General features: G+C 45.7%; 8 protein-coding genes across 10 annotated transcripts; 4 read left to right on the plus strand and 4 right to left on the minus strand.

Annotated features, from left to right (window-relative positions):
- The first annotated feature begins 4 nt into the window (after nucleotides 1–4).
- Nucleotides 5–1,525, plus strand: LOC6537680. The gene is made up of 4 exons (XM_002098189.3): nucleotides 5–624; nucleotides 697–796; nucleotides 857–1,076; nucleotides 1,138–1,525. The coding sequence occupies exons 1-4, from the start codon at nucleotides 146–148 to the stop codon at nucleotides 1,398–1,400; spliced, it is 1,062 nt and encodes a 353-aa protein (XP_002098225.1). The 5' UTR covers nucleotides 5–145; the 3' UTR covers nucleotides 1,401–1,525.
- Nucleotides 1,526–1,632: 107 nt separating this feature from the next.
- On the minus strand, nucleotides 1,633–4,656 carry LOC6537681 (isocitrate dehydrogenase [NAD] subunit beta, mitochondrial). The gene is made up of 6 exons (XM_002098190.3): nucleotides 4,338–4,656; nucleotides 4,136–4,183; nucleotides 3,981–4,073; nucleotides 3,248–3,364; nucleotides 2,609–3,190; nucleotides 1,633–2,481 (listed from the first exon to the last, which is right to left on the minus strand). Exons 1-6 carry the CDS (start codon nucleotides 4,377–4,379, stop codon nucleotides 2,251–2,253), a joined length of 1,113 nt encoding a protein of 370 aa, XP_002098226.1. The 5' UTR covers nucleotides 4,380–4,656; the 3' UTR covers nucleotides 1,633–2,250.
- Nucleotides 4,657–4,997: 341 nt separating this feature from the next.
- LOC6537682 (MICOS complex subunit Mic60) lies at nucleotides 4,998–8,683 on the minus strand. 2 transcript variants are annotated; one of them, XM_039375332.2, is made up of 9 exons: nucleotides 8,296–8,683; nucleotides 7,812–8,038; nucleotides 7,194–7,670; nucleotides 6,992–7,140; nucleotides 6,232–6,927; nucleotides 6,105–6,125; nucleotides 5,827–5,985; nucleotides 5,481–5,769; nucleotides 4,998–5,420 (listed from the first exon to the last, which is right to left on the minus strand). In XM_039375332.2, the coding sequence occupies exons 1-9, from the start codon at nucleotides 8,338–8,340 to the stop codon at nucleotides 5,243–5,245; spliced, it is 2,241 nt and encodes a 746-aa protein (XP_039231266.1). In that variant the 5' UTR covers nucleotides 8,341–8,683; the 3' UTR covers nucleotides 4,998–5,242. The 2 variants fall into 2 exon arrangements, with proteins under 2 accessions (XP_039231266.1, XP_002098227.1); XM_002098191.4 differs by lacking the exon at nucleotides 6,105–6,125 and having other exon boundaries at nucleotides 8,296–8,682.
- Nucleotides 8,684–8,912: 229 nt separating this feature from the next.
- On the plus strand, nucleotides 8,913–9,761 carry LOC6537684 (39S ribosomal protein L35, mitochondrial). Its single transcript, XM_002098193.4, has 2 exons — nucleotides 8,913–9,066; nucleotides 9,130–9,761. The coding sequence occupies exons 1-2, from the start codon at nucleotides 9,042–9,044 to the stop codon at nucleotides 9,645–9,647; spliced, it is 543 nt and encodes a 180-aa protein (XP_002098229.1). The 5' UTR covers nucleotides 8,913–9,041; the 3' UTR covers nucleotides 9,648–9,761.
- On the minus strand, nucleotides 9,701–10,940 carry LOC6537685 (fumarylacetoacetate hydrolase domain-containing protein 2A). The gene is made up of 3 exons (XM_002098194.4): nucleotides 10,588–10,940; nucleotides 10,366–10,493; nucleotides 9,701–10,296 (listed from the first exon to the last, which is right to left on the minus strand). Exons 1-3 carry the CDS (start codon nucleotides 10,850–10,852, stop codon nucleotides 9,808–9,810), a joined length of 882 nt encoding a protein of 293 aa, XP_002098230.2. The 5' UTR covers nucleotides 10,853–10,940; the 3' UTR covers nucleotides 9,701–9,807.
- A 472-nt stretch (nucleotides 10,941–11,412) lies between these two features.
- LOC6537686 lies at nucleotides 11,413–14,497 on the plus strand. Its single transcript, XM_002098195.3, has 5 exons — nucleotides 11,413–12,415; nucleotides 12,495–13,135; nucleotides 13,204–13,389; nucleotides 13,461–14,045; nucleotides 14,099–14,497. Exons 1-5 carry the CDS (start codon nucleotides 11,441–11,443, stop codon nucleotides 14,373–14,375), a joined length of 2,664 nt encoding a protein of 887 aa, XP_002098231.2. The 5' UTR covers nucleotides 11,413–11,440; the 3' UTR covers nucleotides 14,376–14,497.
- A 23-nt stretch (nucleotides 14,498–14,520) lies between these two features.
- On the minus strand, nucleotides 14,521–15,925 carry LOC6537687 (holocytochrome c-type synthase). Of its 2 annotated transcripts, XM_002098196.4 has the most exons (3): nucleotides 15,731–15,925; nucleotides 15,019–15,637; nucleotides 14,521–14,938 (listed from the first exon to the last, which is right to left on the minus strand). In XM_002098196.4, the coding sequence occupies exons 2-3, from the start codon at nucleotides 15,606–15,608 to the stop codon at nucleotides 14,683–14,685; spliced, it is 846 nt and encodes a 281-aa protein (XP_002098232.1). In that variant the 5' UTR covers nucleotides 15,609–15,637; nucleotides 15,731–15,925; the 3' UTR covers nucleotides 14,521–14,682. The 2 variants fall into 2 exon arrangements, with proteins under 2 accessions (XP_002098232.1, XP_039231268.1); XM_039375334.1 differs by lacking the exon at nucleotides 15,731–15,925 and having other exon boundaries at nucleotides 15,019–15,654.
- A 417-nt stretch (nucleotides 15,926–16,342) lies between these two features.
- LOC6537688 (NADH dehydrogenase [ubiquinone] 1 alpha subcomplex subunit 10, mitochondrial) lies at nucleotides 16,343–18,104 on the plus strand. The gene is made up of 3 exons (XM_015192974.3): nucleotides 16,343–16,497; nucleotides 16,741–17,869; nucleotides 17,932–18,104. Exons 2-3 carry the CDS (start codon nucleotides 16,742–16,744, stop codon nucleotides 18,025–18,027), a joined length of 1,224 nt encoding a protein of 407 aa, XP_015048460.1. The 5' UTR covers nucleotides 16,343–16,497; nucleotide 16,741; the 3' UTR covers nucleotides 18,028–18,104.
- The last annotated feature ends 179 nt before the right edge of the window (nucleotides 18,105–18,283 follow it).

Genomic DNA, 18,283 nt, shown 5'->3' on the forward strand with positions numbered 1-18,283 from the left:
AGTTGACCCAACAAATTCTCCAGATGAAGTATACTTTCGACTTGTTCAGATAATCGTATAGGTTTTTATAAAAAAAAAAAAAGCGAATAAAAAAGTTAGCATCAATTGGTTTCAAGTAGAGCCGCAAAATTCGGAAATCCCCAGAATGACCATACAAGGACTGAAGTGTGACCTCAGCCCGACGGTGACCACCTGTCTGCAGCTGAAGGACTGCGTCCGTCCCGACTGCTGTCCCATCCGGGACCCCATTCCCTACGATGCCGAATGCTTTGTGCGGGACATTGGCCAGGAGCTGGACCAACTGACGCGTCGCCACGAGCGCATGTTCGTCAAGCGTCGCCGCTTAATGGAAATGGCCATACCCATACGCCGCACCTGCCGCTTTGTGCCCAAGTGCGCCTGCTCCTTTCCCAAGTCCATCGAAATGGTGCGTCCTTGCGACGCCCAGAATCACACCCGCACCGAGCAACTGGCTCTGCCCACCGTCCGTCGTTTGCTCCACAGGCGGCGCACGGCCATCCTGGCGGGCGACTCAATTGGCGAGTCCATACTGAACAGGTGGCTTCGCTACAGCTACCTATCGCTCTACAGTCGTCTCTCAAATGCACAGCCGTTGGTCAAACCGTAAGCCTACCAAGAGCAATGCCTATTTAAAAGATTACTAATTATCCTCTATACGAATTAATGTCCTTGCAGGAAGAAAAAGAAGAAGAAAACGGAGAAGCAGCTGGCTCGGCACGAGAAGTACATTGAAAAGTTGGCGAAACCAAAGAAAGCGCCCAAGATCCCAAAGCCGGTAAGTGAAAAACTGGCAGAGGAACTATGCAAATGTTATATTATTTATATTATATTATAGGATCGGGGGGCGGGGGAGTTCGACCCCGTGCGTCTCAAGCAGCTGGCCAGTCCGAAGGCCTATTTGGAGGAGATCAAGCCCAAGTGGGAGCTGACCTCACAAATGAAGGACTACAAGGCGACCAAGCGAATCAAGCAAATATCACAGCCCGTTGTGCGGGATAATGTCCACATCAACGAGAATCCGGAGAAGGTCTCGCCCAATGCCCTTCGCTACAAACGTAAGTACACACACACACACACACAACAACTTTATTTGACCATATATTGATGACCATTTAGCGAGTGCCCGCATCAAGGAGATGTCCGAGCCACTGACCACGCGCGATGCCAACCAGGGATTGGCGGACGTCAAGGAGAATCCATTCGGGATCGCGCCAAACGCACTCAAATACAAGGCGAGCACACGGATCAAGGAGCTGGCGGAGCCCAAGGAGTTCGAGAACACGCACATCCGCGAGAATCCGTTTGCCATATCGCCGGCGGCACTGAAAGCCAAAGCCTCGCCACGCCTCATCGAGCTGGCCAAGCCCAAGGGCGGATAATGGGAACCGGACGGGGAGGGATCGTCTCCATAATTATTGCCGTCATTATTGGTGTTCTAAGTTTTTCATTTCGGCTACATTTGGTATCGAGTTTTCTATTAAATTTGTCTTTGGTTTGCTAAAAACATCGTGATGTTTTACAATTATTTCGAGTACTGATAAAATCCCCAATTTTAAACTGGTTTTTTTATCTCCTACGGCTTTTCATTCCATTCAAACAAAGTGGGTCAAATATGTTTGGGTTTTTTCGTTTGTTTGTATTACTTAAAATTTAGACAGCTCAAACTGACAATGGCTTTTAAATAATAATTAATTTAGATTTGAGTTTATTGTTATCTTTCTCACAGCTCCAGTGGAGTGGGTCCACTCAAAGCCGTCCGCTATCAGTTAATTGGTTTAGCAATATCATTTGTTTTCGGTGTTTTGCTTTTTAACGGGGTAAACATAAAATATAATTCGACCATAAATTAGGATCATTGCGAAATCAAAATGGGGGAAAATAATACGTAAATAATTACAACATAATCAAGGATCAATGTATTACTGCCAATTGGTAAAACTAAAGAATTCGCGAATTTTGGATTCGGGGCGGGTCTGCAGGCGTTTCAATTGGACTAAACTTAAATATTCGCCGGAAATAATACTCAAATGAATGCACTGAAGACATTGGGACAAATAAAAAATTGGACGTAAAGGAAAATTAAGAACTTTCAAGGTGTTTCTTTCAACAATTCAAATTTTGGCTGTGGCAACAACAGAAACTGTCTAGTGTCGATTATATAAGCGCCAACGTTGTTGCCCATGATGTTATAGATTTGCTGATCGCGCCGGCGATGACAGTGGTGCCCATCTAGGACATGTTCAGGATAATGGCGCGGGTAAAGTCCTGCGTGGTCGATTGTCCGCCCAGATCCTTGGTACGCACCTTGCCATCGTTCAGCACCTTGTTGATGGCATTCTGGATGATCTCGCCGTAGGTGGGCAGGTTGATGTGGCGCAACAGCTTCACGCCGCAGAGCAGCATGGCAGTGGGATTAGCCACATTCTTGCCCACGGCCTCGGCGAAGGTGTGACGTGCACCCTGCAATCAGAAATCGGAATTAGAGATAAGAGTTTGAAGTCGATTCGCACGGCCAGGGTCGAGGACCATGTAAATCAGAGTTTAAGCTTTATCTTTAGGTTAAGATTATCTTTATGGGCAATCTTACCGGCTCAAAGACCACGGATTCCGAGGAGTAGGAGGCGCCAGCAACAACACCAGCACCGCCCACAAGACCACTTGCCAGATTGTCCACAATAGCACCATATAGATTGGGAGTGACCATCACGTCGAATTGATTGGGGTTGGAAACCATCTGCATGGTCGTGTTGTCCACAATCATCTTCTCAAACTGGATGCGTGGATAGAGACGGGAAACCTCTTCGCAGGAGCGTAGGAAAAGGCCGTCGCCCAGCTTCATGATGTTCGCCTTGTGCACGGCGGTGACCTTCTTGCGCTGGTTCTTCGTGGCATAGTCAAAGGCGAACTTGGCGATGCGCATGGACTTTTTGGCGGTAATAATCTTCAGACACTCCACAATTCCGGGCACCGACTCGTGCTCCAGCGCCGAGTACTCGCCCTCGGTCTGCTCGCGAATAATCACCGTGTCGATGTTGGTGTGGCGCGTCTTGACACCGGGCAAACTGCGGACATGCACCACATTCGCATAGAGGTCCAGGTCGTTGCGGAGCTTCATGTTTAGGGTCTGCAGGTCACCCACATTGCTGTAGTCGGGTGTGGCCAAAACGCCCTGCAAGAGCACATTGTTTAGTATTTACCACACTATTCTAATTTGTTGCAAACGTACCTTAATGCACACTTTGTTTTTCTGAATGGAGGCCACCACATCCTCCAGTTTGGCACTAAGCACTGGGTTGATTTCGGAAAGGAAGTAGCACTCGAAGTCCACGGGAACGCTGGCTGCCTGTGCGATAAGATAAGACAATTATGCATATGGACTTGGCTTGAGAAGCTATAGAATTTACATAGCCCTTTATTTTTTTAGATTAGAAAATTCGAATTTTTTAAGTCGCTGAACACATGTGTTTTAAGTATTGGTTAAGCTTAATTTTAACAGTGTCTTTTACTTATTAAAAATTCCAAAGATCCAAAAATATAGTTAAACGGGAAAATCTCAAAAACTCTACTAACTTTTTCAAGTAGCCACTTATCACATATCTTTACGATACAGATAAGTTTAATGTTTTGATTTATATAATTTTAAAACTCGTGATCGGGAAAATGGAAGTGTTATCAAATATAGTGCGATCTGTAAATATTGTGTGCGCATTTTTAAAAATCTTAAAGCTAACTTCTAGAGCCGTATGCTTTCTGAATCTAATAGATTCTAGAAATATATGCAATGAACTAAACGTAGAATTACCAGGTTTAAAAAATATACATCTTAAACATAAGAAACCAAGCTGACAGTGTTCCTCAGCTTAAATACCCTTTTTTATAAGCCAGCATCACACTCGACAGCAGAAAAGGTCGCATTGGAACACTGTATATGAATGATGGACTCTTGGATGGATAGCTACCTTGAAGACCTCCTGGAGGGAGTAGACCAGCTCGGGACCCACACCGTCGCCGGGAATCAGTGTGCATGTGGTCCTGTTGGCGCCATAGTTATCCTGAAAGACCAATTAGTTTCCCGGTTACATTTGGTGCCGCTGAATTAGCGCATATAACTCACCGCAGCCCGGACCGTCGACGTGGTGTGCAGACTACGTGCTGCCGCAGCCTAAAACGAGGAGAATGGAATGGAATGGATAAGGCTGGCTAGGATTATAACCTCAAAAAAAAAATATAAGAACTGGGCCCCAGCGCAGAAATATTCGCACAGCGCGTCGCGAGCAAGTGTTTATGTAAGAGCTGCGGTTTGGATGGCCGTTTACCTGCATGAAGGTGCGTCCAACGGTTCTCGCCAGCATCGACATTTTGGTATTCGGTTAGCTAGATCTTCCGGCTGTTGCTCCAAAATCAAATGTGTGTCCTTTGGGCACGGGAAATTTGATTGCAATGTGATTTTTGCTCCGGTGCCAAACCGAAAATTTCAATAGGACCAAATCGACCACGCAAACCAGCTGATTGCCTCTGACTACCAGGGCTGGCAACAGCCGCCCACGAAACTGGCGCGTCCAGTGCTGGTCAACGATCAACTATTGCGATTTTGGCGGGCGAAAATTAGTAACGAACATATACGAATATTGAATATCTCAATTTTGGGGCAACCACATAGTAACCAGTTTTTGAATACATTTGCCTTGCCTACCATCTTTCTGCTTCAGAATAGAGAAATTACATTTTTCAATGATATAGAAAAGAAAAAAATTTCATTGCAATTTTGACATTTAGCAAATATTTTAATCAATTTATTTATTTTAGTTTTTTTTTTTGCTAAATTATTTTTATTTATGAACTAATCACAATGTTCTTCAAAAACACAAAATTTTCCAATTCCAGCCAGCCTCAGTAATATTTCATATTGCATTTATCGCGTAGTTTCCACAGCGCCCAACGCTCAGGGGTTCGACTTCTTAAGGATCTCCCCAAAGTATTTGTGGTGTGGATTTAATAATGATGGTTTCTATGTATAATTTGTATAATTGAAGCTAAACAAAATGATACAAATATATATATATAAGTGCTTTTTCGTTTAAACTGTGATCTCTAATTGGACAAATTACATATTGCTGGTAATCTTTCACGTTTAGTGGCTTTCGTACCATCTTCTCCTGGACTAATAACAAATAGTAAGTGTATCTTCTTGTTTCTGGAGGAAGGGGACACGGGACGTAGTCTACAAATACAAGAGTCCGCTGGCAGCGGCGTGGGCCATTAAGGTGTTGGCCGCCTGTTGGGTCTCCAGCATGAGGCGAGCCTCCTTCATCCAATCGCCGGCAATCTTGCGGGATGCACCCTGCAGCAGATTCATGTACTTGAGCGCCTGCAGGAAATCGCTGCGATCCACATGGTACCTGCGAAACATAAAGGATTACTTTCAATATTTGTACGCTACTCGTGGTATATCGCCAGACCTGGCCCTGTTTAGGATATCGTAGGTGTCCAGTTTGCTATAGTCGAAGGGTTTGTTCTCGAGTTCGTCCTTGGATATGGGATTGTCGGGTCGCAAGATGAACAGCGATTGCAGATAGGACAGGAAGTAGATTGGCAGACCGGCTCCATCCTCGGGCACCAAAGCCAATCGTCGCGCCACGCGCTCCACATTCAGGAAACGCTCGCGCAACGCATCTTCAGGATATACACCGCGTTCCTGTGCCTCCATCGGGACACTCTGCAGCACGGCTGCCACCAGGTCGTCACCCTCTGTAAGCACATGGATTTAACCACTGTAATCGAAATGAAGTAAACCTTTCAACTTACTAGCCACCTTGGCAATGGCATTGATTTCGTTCTTTAACGGGCGCAACTTCTCCTTGTAGTGCACGCCAGGAGTGGCGGCGCGCACGGAGGCCCACAGAGCTTGGCAGGCGGCCCAAAGGGCCTGCGCCTGATTGGCAGTACGCTCCGCATCCGCACGCTCTGCAAAATGTTGAAAATAATGTTATTAGCACACGATATCAATGAATAAAGTCAAGAACCAGTAGGGTAGGTAGGGTGGTTATATGACAATGTATTTCATGTTTCCTCTGTGAATATACCTTGAAACACATCCTCTATCTCTAAAGTAGCAGCATGTTTTGGAAAGGTTTGAAAACCATTATATATCTAGCCAGGCTCTACACGCTAGCTACATTCAACGGATAACTTATGAAACGTTTAACTTACCTGCTAGAGCGGCGTCCATTCCGCGCAGTTTGCCGAGCATCGCGGCCAATTGTAGCTTATAGTTAGCCTTTTCGGTCGCCAGCTTGTCCTCAAGCTCGCGCTTAAAGCTTCGCGTCAGATCGGTCTCCCGCTGCGCCACGATGTCCTTTATGTGATCGGCATGGGCCTCTGCTTGTTTTTTAAGCTGCAGGCGCAACAACTTATCAGACTCGGCGTGGATGTGGAAGATTTTTTTCTGGTTTTCCACGGCCAACTTGCGCCGCTCGGCCTCCAAGTGGTATTCCAGTTGGGCGCGCAAAGCCTCCGAATCGTTGTCGCCGCGAACCGAGTCAATGGCTCTCTTCAGGCGCAGCTCACCATCGGTTTGCAAGCGCTGCAGCTCTTTCTGGTAGGCCAGGACATGGGTGTAGGCGTGCAGGATGAACAAGTCTAGGTCCTCCTTTGACAGATTTAGTTTCTTATCCGCCAAACTGAGGCCGGGGAAGATAGACTCGATCTCGTCAATGAAGTAGTTTCGCGCCTTCTCCACATTGCGCCAGTACTTGTCTGACACACTGGCCGTGTCCTTGTGCCGGTAGAGCTCGTCCTTGACGTTGCCAATGTGGTCCACCAGCTTCTTGATCTTGTCGCGCACCGCCTCCACCTTTTTGGCGTTTTGTGCCGTTGCCGCAGCACTCAGGGCGATCTCGCAGGCGACTGCAATTGATAGTAGGGAAATGTAACTCATATTTGGATGCTATTTAGCAAACGATAGACTTACCAATCTTCTCCTGAGCCTCACGGGCTGCTCGCTCTGCCGTACCCACTGCCGTATCACGGGCACTCGCGCGATTTTTCAGCGTGGTCCAGAGAGAGTTCTCTCCATTCTCTACGGCCTTGTCAACGACCTTACGGACATCGTCGTTAAAGCTGAACGATATTTAAATTTAAAATTATGCCAATTCTGTACGGGAATTGCTAACCTCTTCAAAACGCCTATAGCGGCGTTGTACTCCTTGACGGCCAGTTGAGCAGCCAGCTCGATGGCCTTCTCCAACTCAATAACGTCGCGGGGCAGCGGAATATCCTTAGGCTTGGCGGCGGGCGCAGGCGGTGCTGCTGGCTTCTCGGATTTCACCACTGGCTTTGCTTCAGTCTTGCTGACTTCGCTAGGTTTTGAGGCCTTCTTTTCCTCAGCAGGAGGAGCCTTCGCCGACTCCACTTTAGACTTCTTGGACTTATCATCGCCGCTGCCGCCGCCAAACAGACCCGTCACCTTAGAGGTAACAGAGTCCACGGTGGAGGTCACTGTCTCGATGCCAGACTTGACCTTATCGATCTGATCGTTGACGTTCTTGGTGATGTCCTTGAATGGCGGCTCCTCCTGCAGAGCCACCTTAATGACGGAACCTGCGCCGGGCACATTCTTCTCCACCAATTTGCGGAAGTCGTTGTCGTATCTGGAAAATGATTTCTACATTATTCATTTATTTATGCTATTCTGGTGCAACACAAAAATCTTTCGGCTGCCGTTTATTGGCAGCAGTATTGCAAAGGACCTTCCCGGCCCAATCTTAAACCTATATTGTGGCTCTATTTACTTTGCGTAGGTGATGACTCCGCCGACAGCTGCCAATGGTGAGACGAAAAGGACCACTTTGCCGAAGCCAGCTTCGCGCATATGCGGTGGCGGCGGCAGGCTCTGGTATCCTTGATGTCCTTGATCGCCTTGCTGTTCCTGTTGCCGCCTGCCATGCTCCCGGCTTCCACTTCCGCTGGTGCTTCCCCCAAACTGCCTGTTGTTTGCGGTCGTCTGCTGCAGCGTACGCTGTGTCAATGAAAGGCTAACATTTAGGACCATCACATTTAAGGTAAATGGCCAGCCCGTTGACACCCCCCGCGCCCGTGAACAACTGGAATTTTGGAGCTTTTCGCCCAATTCCTGGGCTTGGGAGATGACATAACCAGCGCCTCTTGTTGTATTTTCGCCAACCGCTTGTTTGTGGGCGCGCGGGTGTGTGGGGCAACGTGACGATCGATTTTCACGTTATCAAACAGCTAGAAATGAATGGGTCAAAGACTCACCTGCAGGGCGCACTTGCACTGATCTCGCACCGCTAGCCGATACATGGTGTTGATTTTGCTGTGATCCTGATCTGCTCGTGCTCCTGCTCCTTCGGCTACCGTAAATTTCAAGTCCCGGCGGCGTGAATTAAATTTTGCCCAATTCGTTCGAAGCTGGCTCGACTGCGTCAGCGCTGGTGGGTGAATGGCTGGCCAGTGCTGCTGCTTCCTCTTCCATCCCCCACACTCACACGCACACGCACACGTGTCCTGCGTGCTGCTCGTCGTCCTTTTCGCTTCGCTTGCTCCTTTGCCCGCGCCACTCGAATTCGATCACTCAATTTTGGTTTGTGTTTTGATGGGAAAAGTGTCGGCAACATATACGCATTTACTCGATAGGCCAGTCAGAATACATTTGATTTAGAGATGGACGCGTTAGTTTTAGATACGTTACGATATCTACAATTTTTATAACAAGTCTTAAATTGTCAGAATTGTCAGTGTTCTACAAATGGATTACATGGTTTAACGATGTTCATAGCTTAATAGTTATCAACAAAAAATCAATCATAAACAAATTCGTGGGGGAATCCCAATACATTTGCGATACTTCTTATGAAGGCCAGTTCCCATCTCCAATAGCAAGCTATTTGCTATCGTTCGCTGTGAATGGCAAACAGCTGACTGTTACGCGATTCGAAAAGAAGAAGAGCAGCTACTTTTTGTATGGATTTATAGGTTTATCTTTGTCGTTTTAAGAAAGTAAAATGCTAAGAACTTTTGTGACAAGCGGTAAGTTGAAATCAGCTATTAGAGTTTACAAGTTTACGGGTTTTAAATGACCATTACTTCCAGCGCTGAGAAGCGTTTGCCGCCAGTCGCCGGCGGCATCTTCGTTGATTCCTTTGGTCCAGCGGACACAACGTGCCACTTTGATGACTCTATCCCGTCCTAGCCTGTTGCCCACGCCATCACTGGCATCTCCTGCTCATCACCAGCTTCTTCAGCTTCAGCTTCCGGGTGTGCTAACAGCCACTGGATCACCATCAAACACACGAAACGTGACCAAGTTCTCGCTGGTGAAGGGTAAACGAAAGACCGTCAAGGCTGTACTGAAACGGTTTAAGCGCCTGGACTGGGGCGCCTGGATACGCACCCATTCCGGTCGTCAGAAGAAGCTCTTCAAGAAATCCTCGGCTTTGCGACGCCGCCTCAAGCAGCACGTCTTCACCAATGCCACGCAGAGCTGGCTGCTGGACAAGATGGTCACCAACTATTGGCGGCGCCCAAAATATTTCATCAACGATCCCTACAAGCCCTATCACAGCCGCAACGAGTACTATGCCACACAGTCAAAGACCTTTAAGGTGTGACTTGGCCGATCAAAGATAACACATACTTTAATTAAACAAAAAAAAATGCCTGATTATAGTTTATCCACTGAAAACAGCAAAATCATTTATTAAATGCCATTGTTTTACAAACAACATAAACTACATATACAAACACAACAAGCCAAATGGAATGACAAACTTAGGGGGCCACAATCTTGTTGCACAGCTTGCCCAATCCAACAATCTCCGACTGTACGACATCACCGGGCTGGAGGAATTCCGGCGGAGTGCGATGCATGCCCACGCCCTTGGGCGTTCCGGTGACTATAATGTCGCCGGGCAGCAATGTAATTGTCTGCGACAGACGATTGATCACATCGTCCAGCTTGAAGATCAGGTTGCCGGTATTGCCGTTCTGCTTCTCCACGCCGTTGACCCAAGTTTTCAGATTCAAGTTGTAAACATCCGGCACCAGACTCTTGTGCACCACAGCCGGTCCCAGTGGCAGAAAAGTGTCCATCGACTTGCCAATAAGGAACTGACCACCGTTGCGCTCCTTCTGCCAGTCGCGGGCGGAGATATCCTGGGCCACCGAGTACCCGAAGACATAGTCCATGGCCTGGGATTTGGGCACCTGTCGGGCGACCTTGCCAATGACACAGACCAGCTCAACCTCCCAATCGATTTTCTGTGGAATTTTTTTTTTCGGTTGGTTATCTCCACGAAGCTATCTCTTGTTATCTGTGGGTCCACTTACGCTGCTTGCCGAATGAGCGATGACATTATCTTGAGGACCCACCAGGGCATTGTTGAACTTGCTAAAGAACATGGGTTCCTTGGGGGCCGGCTTGTTTTGCTCATCGCAGTGATCCTGGTAGTTCAGACCTGCCAGCAGATGGTATCGAAATCGAGAATATGTCATTCTGGAGGTCAGGGTCCACCTACATACATATTTACACGTATTTATGCCTTCTCTTACCAATGCAAATGATCTTGCCGGGATCGGTGAGTGGTGGCAGCAATGTGACATCATCGTTCACCACGAGTCGCGGCTGCTTTTCCGCCTTCCGCGCCAGTTCCTCCAGATTGGGATTCTGGGCAATCAGGGACTTCAGATCGTTGGGCACGCCATCCAAGCCGGCGAATTCCACCAGCGACTTTTGATCCTCGGACAGTAGACCAAGTCGCTTGGCCAAGTCACCTTTTCGCAGGTATTGAACGAACCTCATTCTGGCAGCTTGCATTTATGACTGATTCACTTCGTCCGAATCTATCGCGGCTATCCAATTAACGCTCTAGTGGCCAACAACGATTCTCACGTAATCACCAACAATCAGTTAAAGAAAGCACACGCGTTTTTCAACACTGCCAGACATTAACCCCCTGAAGCCCGCAGGTGTTGGAAAAGCACCAATACATACATTTCATACAATTGTAGGTATAAAGTTTTGGGTGCAAATCAAGTTTTTTCAGAAAAGTTATATTTAAAAACGTCTTAGGTTACATTACAACCTTTAGACACTTAAATAAATCTTTTTTCATAATTCATATAAACTAAAGATTATACCCTTTTTGACAGCAATTACCACGAAATTTGTTCCTTGAATTTTTGATAGGTTCAATTCTTATTATTACCTTAATAATGTTGTCACAAATGGTGATATTAAAGATATATATGTTATTACATACCCTTCTTCCTGTTCAGATTGTCAACTCAGCATATAACAGCTTTCTTATCTCCCTATCTCGCGATTACAGGATAAGAACACCAATATACCATGTCAAGAAACGGAATCGCCCACAGTTCAGTTTACTGTGAGCAAGTGGCCGCGATGGATGAGTTTTTATTGGATCTGGTGGAGGTTCTCGAGGAAAACGAGAAGGACCTTAAGCGACTCCTCCTCGGTATTTCCAAACTGCTGCAGGATAATGGAAATGAAAGCACATTATTTGGCGCCCAACTGATAATGATTTTATCTTCATCGAACTCCGACAGCGCTGAAAAAATTCGACCACAAAGTCGCTTGGTGGATGGAAAAATGCTGGTGAATCATCTATTGGTCATAGCCAACGATATTCTTTACGGAGAGAGGGAGAAATGTCTTGAGAAATTGTTCGACGGCACACAGAAGCTTTTGGAGTCCAATGAGCCTCAGAGAATGAGAGTCGCCTATTTTCTGATAGCCAAGATGCAGTTGTTGTGCGAGACCAGTGGAGGAATAGGCCAATCCCTACTGAACGTTTTACAGTGCAACGGTGAGCAGTTGTCAGCTTTTGTGAAAATCGCTGCAAGCGTGGAGGAGCAGGAGGCCGAGCTGGTTGTCAGTTCTCTTAGGACCCATCTACCACTGTTGGGCTTATCCAGCGATATTGGCGGCCATTGGTTGTGCTTTCTACGCATTTTGTGTCTTAGACTCCTGAAGGAGAAACGAATCCCGGTGCTGCGCCACACAATCCTCTACTTTTATGAGCGTCTTAGCGTTACTCAAGTGTGTCATCTAGATCTGCTGCAGGATTTCTTATTAGCTTTCAACAATAACCAGTTGTTTGATTACGAATGTGAAGACGTCCTAGAAATGGGGAAGTCCAATTTTTTTATTGGTGCTAATGGGAAAAGTCTACTGGAGGCAATATTGACCGTTCCTTGGAAGGACCTTCCCTTACTGATGTGTCTAAATCGTTTATCGTGGTTCGTATTTCCGATTGCTCCTCTGGGGTTGATCCAAAAGTTAGGCTCTAGAGTTCAAGTCATCAATAATTATGATATTCGACAACTGGCGATCTCCAAGTTTTTTTTTTTATTCAGAGTAAGTCAACACTAGTTTACAAATGTACATATGTATATAATTTGGTTGCCACTGGTAACTTTTTATAAACAACTTTCAGATCACAATTGAAAGCTTATCTGTGTCGGATTATATAAATTTAATAGCAGCCACGATGAATAAATACGATGAATTTCCAGGTTTTTCGCAACTAAAAGAAAAAATTGAAGCCTCTTCAAATTTTGAAGATCATATTGACAGCTTCAACAAGCATTCTTATGAACTTCTTGTAAATAATTATTATGAAAAATCTGAACTCTTTCCTATTTTTATAAAAAAACTGGAGAAGATTCCTAAGCACAAACATGGCTGGTGGCGATTAATTCTTTTCCAAAAAGAAGTGAACGATGAAGTCATGGACTTCTATCGCACCGTTTACAACGTGGACACATCGATGCTCCTTACCGATAAGAGTCTAGATAAGATTCAACAGCACCTAATTGATCGGCTTGGCTGCCAAACAAGCGAGGAAAAGGCATTTTTAAGGTCCAGATGCATGGATCTTTTCGTCCTAATAAACCTTAAGTCCTGGAGCCAGTTTAACGATTTGAATTTAAAACCCCTAGATGTTTTAAATCAGAATGTATTAAATCGAAATACTTTTGGTCATTTAGTAAATATTTTGGGTGATCACAGCGAAAAATTAGTAGATGAAAGCATACTGCGCGATCTGGTTTCCCATGTAAGGACGTCTTTCGAAATGTATGCAATTGACATAAAGAAGAAATCCAAAAACATAAAATCAATTAATGGAATATCCTTGATTTCAGTAATGAAATCTTTAAGTATGCGGAATCTCATTTGACTTTGGAGGAACGTGAAAAATTCGTAACGGACGTATTGCATGATGATGTTGCTCTTCGTTATTCCCATTATTTCTGGAATACATTAACACTTTCGATTTCCTTCCTTAAAAAAATGATTCTACATGGCGAACCCTTAACGGGAGATGCACGGTGAGTTGTTGAAACCTAAGTACATTTTTTTCAAAATAGCAATCTAAAAAGGATATTTTCCTTTTCCTCAGCATTGAAGCCGCCTATGTAACCAGAACTTGTTCGTCATCGTATGTACGAAATTCTTTTTTTATTGAATGCGCCTTATACCGTAAAGAAGAAGATGATATTAGTAAGCTGTGTGATGATCTGCTAAGCATTAACAATGAGCTGTCCATTGAAAATCCGGACTATTTGGAAAATTCCAATGTGCACAGACGAAAAATACGTATTCTTATTGCTTTGTGGAAATTGCATGATGAATGGAAACAATGGAAATGGTCAGATAAGTTATGGGAAGCGCTACTGTGTTCCAACGATTTATTGGGAATCAACATCGTGTACGAGTATCTGGTAGCCCGAATGCTACCAAGCATTCATCCCCTACTGCATAAACTGAAGGTGCTATTAACTCTAGAGGCAACCCAACAGGAATCGCTCCTCTCCGTGGTACACTTGTACACCTTAAAGAACTGGGAGGATCTTGAGAAAAATATTGTAATTTTGGAACAAGTTTTCACCTTGGTACTACCGTTGATAATGGTATCAAATTCGCAAACACGTCGACTAGCACAACTAGTTCTGCATAAATTGGCATGCAAGTCCCAAGAAAAAAGGTAAAGGAGTATAACACCATCGATCAAAAGTTTTATCTATTTCATTTTCACAGAACTGAGCTTCCACTAGCTAATACCCTTAAAACCTCTTTAGAAGCTACTTTAGGGAAGGAACTTCGGAATCATAACTGGGATCCGCGATTTGCATATAGGCCTTCGCTTTTATTTGAGACACGGGTTGATGACTTAATTGCTATGACAGGTGCACCATTTGATGAATGTTTTTCACGATATTGTGATGAACGAGCTGCTAAAAAGTACAGAAAAGGAGCAGTTATATCTTCAGCCGTGTTATTTAGATCTAAGAATCACAAAAGCAAGTGCACCTAAAAGGAAAAGAGCTGAGTACTGCATAACAATAAATCCAATTATGTATATCTATTAAATAGCTTTAAGCAATACATTCCATTGAATTATGTAAAGGGATTTAAATAAAGTTATATCGAAAACAAGGTGCAACATTCAAAGCCAAACCTTTGGGTGTTCAGAAGTCAAGATTTAACGTTTATTTAAAGAGAGGGCTCAACTTCGTTTCGCTTTGCAGCGACCCAAACGCATTTAACCAAACTCCCCTTCATCCATCCGATAACTTAAGCCGATTTTGTACACAAAGCGATCATCTAAATATGCATTCCACCTAGTCGCTACCAGCGGTTACCTTGCCGCCATCCGGGCTGCCAAACTTCTCGGACAGCTCGTACTTCCAGCGCATATAAGCTACGCGCATTCTGTCCCAAACGTTGTCCACGGAGTCCATGGCGGGACGTACGTCCAGCAGGGCAAAGCGGTAATCTTTGTCGACTAGTCCACCGTCGTAGTAGTCGATGACGTAGCGCACATCCTTGCCGCAGCGATCGACTATCCAGTCGTGCCTATCGAAGGGCAGCTCGTATCTGTAAGGCAGTTTGAACATTAATTCAGGTGGGATCTTCCGTTTGGAGTATGATCCTTCCAAAGAGTATAGACTACTCACCCCAGCCAGCTGCGGAATCGAGCGCGCGGACTGAAGTCCTTGGCCTTGCCACCGAAGCTCTTAAGGCGCGGATTGCCGCATTCCTTCGCGTGGAGCGCCTCCCACTTAAGAACCTCCTGCCAGGCCTGCTCATTGTTGGCATTGTGGATGCGTATGATGTCGCCCATGTCCTTTTGCGATACGTCCTCGGTCTTCCAGCGCCAGCCCTTGCGTAGCATGGCGTTCCAAAACATCTGTTGGCTGGGATACTGCCAGAATTGAACACTGCCATCCTCGGTGACCTTGGGAATGGTCGATGTCTGGCGGTCGGTGGGCAGTGGGAAAGGTTGATCTGCTGCCGGCTGTTGGTTTGCCGGTGGCATCATGTTCAGCGGATTAACGTCGCTGTTGTCGTGCTGCACCGGACATTCGGAAGCGGTCTGCATCTTGGGATGTGGAGGCACGGCGGAGGCGGATCTCGCATCTCCATGCTTCTGGTGCATGGGGCATTCTGGTGGCGGGGAACCACCACCGCTCATGTACTTGGCGTGGTCTACCGGCACACTCTTCGTGGCCTCCATTTGCACTCGGGTGATGGCTGTATTGCCCATTTCTTCTCAGGATTGCTTAATAACAAAATCTGTGTCACGAGGAAAATCCCATTAGTTCTTAGTTGCGTAACTGCAAGGAGTGGAATATAGTTCTAATGCTGGGCTTCATCGCCCCAACTTACTCGGTCTTAATGGTCACAACTCTCTATATTTGTTTATCTTCTCCTGAAGCCAGTCGCTTTCAATTTTGATTGATATTTTCGTTAGTTCATCGTTAAAACGTTGGAGCCGAAAATGCAGTGAGGTTGTAGTCAGGGTTGCCAGACCGCTGGAAAGTGAACAAGTTGTTTCTGCACCGTGAAAATATGTTAAATAAAAAATTGATAAAATAAACTTGCACTGCCCGGCAATGTGATATTATACTGTGTGTCTAAAAATGAAAAGCATTGTTGAATTTACTTCAAGTAACTTAAGTTGTAGTCAAAGGTGCCAGTTCAGCTGTGCAGTGTTGTTTAGTCGCTGTGCGATATTTCCAATAAGAAGTAAGTGTTATTTCCAGAGTTTTAAAACCAGCGGTAAGCTTCATTTCATATGGAACTGCTTCTGCTTCTGGGAAAATAAGAAGTCGCAGTCAAAGCATATGCAAAAATCAAGGAGCGAAGAAAATAAAGATTCAACATATACAAACTTCGCGTACCAATCCAAAATGCAATATGAAAGCTATTTAGTAATTATTTGCTTTTTGCTGGTAATTCTGTAATTAGATACATAATTCAAATATTAGCGTACACTCAAAGCAAATAAATCAATGCATTTATTTTTTGAAGCAAACGAAAAAAATGTTTGATTTTTGAACGAATGCCTTAACAACCCTATTCGGGGCGTTTTCCAACACCAACCAGAGCCCGAAATTTGTTTTTGGGTAGACTTCCAATATTTAGCTTGAAAAGTGAGTAAATACGACCGGATAGAGCATTAAACCCAACGATTCTGGTAAATCAATGGAGCGCCCAAAGGGTGACCAGCAGGATAGGACGATAACATCCACATATCTGCAGTTTTAGAGCAGAGATTACCGCACTACCTGGGTAGCTCCTGTGATGTAACCACACGACAAATTGCCACTGGACCAAATATAATTGTTATTATTGTGGTTTTTTGTTTTTTGTACTGACCCTTGGTTTCCCCTCAGAATGACCGCCGTGTTCCGCGTAGGCCTGGTGCGGCTCGTCAACCGCGCCACCCAGTCGCCCAATCTTCTCCAGGCGCAGACGAATGCCCTGCCTGCTGCCTTTCAGCAGCGATGCAGCATCTCTGGCAAGACGATGCGAGGTGGACCCCGGGTGCCCAAGGCCGCCCCCTATCCATACAAGACGAAGAAGTACAGCGTGTTCAATGCTTTTTTCGATAAGACCTCCAAGCGTTTTGACGAGAACTCCAAGGTGATCTGTGTGGAGGGACCCTTCGCGGCCGGCAAGTCAAAGTTCGCCAAGGAACTGGCTGAGGAGCTGGACATGCAGTACTACCCGGCGGTGGATCTAGACCTAATTTACATTAATTCGTACGGTTATGACATGAGAAAGTTGGATCCCCAGTTGCCGCCCAGCTGCCGCAGCTACGATGTGCGCAACTTCTGCCTGGATCCCAGCCACGATCTGGCTGCCCAGTTCCAGATCCGTATGTACATGCTGCGTTACTCGCAGTACATTGATGCCCTGCAGCACATCTTGAGCACCGGCCAGGGTGTTGTCCTCGAGCGCAGTCCCTACTCGGACTTTGTCTTCATGGAGGCCATGTTTCGGCAGGGTTATCTGTCGCGCGGTGCCCGTTCCGTGTACAATGAGCTCCGACAGAACACCATCGGGGAGCTGCTGAAGCCGCATTTGGTTATTTACTTAGATCTGCCGGTCGATGCCGTGAAGAAACAAATCAAGGCACGCAATGTGGACTACGAGGTGCAATCAAAGGTGTTTAGCGATGCCTACTTGTCCGATGTGGAGCAGCTGTACAAGCAACAATACCTCAAGGACATCTCCACCCATGCCGAGCTGCTCATCTACGACTGGACAGCCGGTGGTGAAACTGAGGTTGTGGTGGAGGATATTGAACGTATCGACTTCGACCAGTTTGAGGCGGATTCCCACAACAAGAAGATGCTCGACTGGCGCTTCCCGCTGGAGGCCGAGTGGTGCGAAGCCCGCATCAAGTACTGCCACTATAGGTCCGACCTGATGAACTACTTCAATGTGCCGCGCTTCGATGTCCCGGAGCTGTTGCGCAGCGCCGACGACAGCAAGGTCTGGCGTGATGTCTGGTACAATGTGAGTGTTTCCATTGCCCTGTTCAATTAATTTTTATATTTATTTTGCCCTTTCGTACACAGGCTCCCGGCATGAAGTATCGTCCAGGCTACAATGCAGAAATGGGCGACGGTGGTCTCCTCACCAAGACGAAATTGGGCATCAACCAGGCCATCTAGAGGGTTTCTGATATGCTTTCGAGTTGAAATCATCTGGCGAAATGTGTTAATTATCTAATAAACAATCTAGTAAAATAGTGAGAACACAATTACTTGGATGGCGAATACGGTAACTTCATTGTAAATACCTAATTTTAATACAAAAAACTCAAAATATTGGGTTAATTTATAATTTCCTTAACCTTAACTTTTAGGTTAGATTAATCATGGAAAACTAAACATATTTCGGTACCTTTCAGTTTCATTGATAAACCAG

Source organism: Drosophila yakuba, chromosome 3R (assembly GCF_016746365.2).
Source record: "Drosophila yakuba strain Tai18E2 chromosome 3R, Prin_Dyak_Tai18E2_2.1, whole genome shotgun sequence".
NCBI classification, from domain to species: domain Eukaryota; kingdom Metazoa; phylum Arthropoda; class Insecta; order Diptera; family Drosophilidae; genus Drosophila; species Drosophila yakuba.

Bases quoted from the DNA above. Each gene is read 5' to 3' on its own strand.
- LOC6537684 (XM_002098193.4), top strand. From the start codon at position 9,042: ATGCTAAGAACTTTTGTGACAAGCG. The intron at 9,067-9,129 runs GTAAGTTGAAAT...CATTACTTCCAG, and splicing joins AAGAACTTTTGTGACAAGCG to CGCTGAGAAGCGTTTGCCGC.
- LOC6537688 (XM_015192974.3), top strand. From the start codon at position 16,742: ATGACCGCCGTGTTCCGCGTAGGCCTGGTGCGGCTCGTCAACCGCGCC. The intron at 17,870-17,931 runs GTGAGTGTTTCC...TTTCGTACACAG, and splicing joins GGCGTGATGTCTGGTACAAT to GCTCCCGGCATGAAGTATCG.
- LOC6537687 (XM_002098196.4), bottom strand. From the start codon at position 15,608: ATGGGCAATACAGCCATCACCCGAGTGCAAATGGAGGCCACGAAGAGT. The intron at 14,939-15,018 runs GTGAGTAGTCTA...ACTGCCTTACAG, and splicing joins CGATTCCGCAGCTGGCTGGG to ATACGAGCTGCCCTTCGATA.
- LOC6537681 (XM_002098190.3), bottom strand. From the start codon at position 4,379: ATGTCGATGCTGGCGAGAACCGTTGGACGCACCTTCATGCAG. The intron at 4,074-4,135 runs GTGAGTTATATG...TTGGTCTTTCAG, and splicing joins CGTCGACGGTCCGGGCTGCG to GATAACTATGGCGCCAACAG. The intron at 3,191-3,247 runs GTACGTTTGCAA...GTGCTCTTGCAG, and splicing joins AAAACAAAGTGTGCATTAAG to GGCGTTTTGGCCACACCCGA.
- LOC6537680 (XM_002098189.3), top strand. From the start codon at position 146: ATGACCATACAAGGACTGAAGTGTGACCTCAGCCCGACGGTGACCACC. The intron at 625-696 runs GTAAGCCTACCA...ATGTCCTTGCAG, and splicing joins GCACAGCCGTTGGTCAAACC to GAAGAAAAAGAAGAAGAAAA. The intron at 1,077-1,137 runs GTAAGTACACAC...ATGACCATTTAG, and splicing joins CAATGCCCTTCGCTACAAAC to CGAGTGCCCGCATCAAGGAG.
- LOC6537682 (XM_039375332.2), bottom strand. From the start codon at position 8,340: ATGTATCGGCTAGCGGTGCGAGATCAGTGCAAGTGCGCCCTGCAG. The intron at 7,141-7,193 runs GTTAGCAATTCC...AATATCGTTCAG, and splicing joins GCTATAGGCGTTTTGAAGAG to CTTTAACGACGATGTCCGTA. The intron at 5,986-6,104 runs GTATATTCACAG...AACATTTTGCAG, and splicing joins GATAGAGGATGTGTTTCAAG to AGCGTGCGGATGCGGAGCGT.
- LOC6537685 (XM_002098194.4), bottom strand. From the start codon at position 10,852: ATGCAAGCTGCCAGAATGAGGTTCGTTCAATACCTGCGAAAAGGTGAC. The intron at 10,494-10,587 runs GTAAGAGAAGGC...ATCTGCTGGCAG, and splicing joins CGGCAAGATCATTTGCATTG to GTCTGAACTACCAGGATCAC. The intron at 10,297-10,365 runs GTAAGTGGACCC...AAAATTCCACAG, and splicing joins TCGCTCATTCGGCAAGCAGC to AAAATCGATTGGGAGGTTGA.
- LOC6537686 (XM_002098195.3), top strand. From the start codon at position 11,441: ATGGATGAGTTTTTATTGGATCTGGTGGAGGTTCTCGAGGAAAACGAG. The intron at 12,416-12,494 runs GTAAGTCAACAC...AACAACTTTCAG, and splicing joins AGTTTTTTTTTTTATTCAGA to ATCACAATTGAAAGCTTATC. The intron at 14,046-14,098 runs GTAAAGGAGTAT...TCATTTTCACAG, and splicing joins TGCAAGTCCCAAGAAAAAAG to AACTGAGCTTCCACTAGCTA.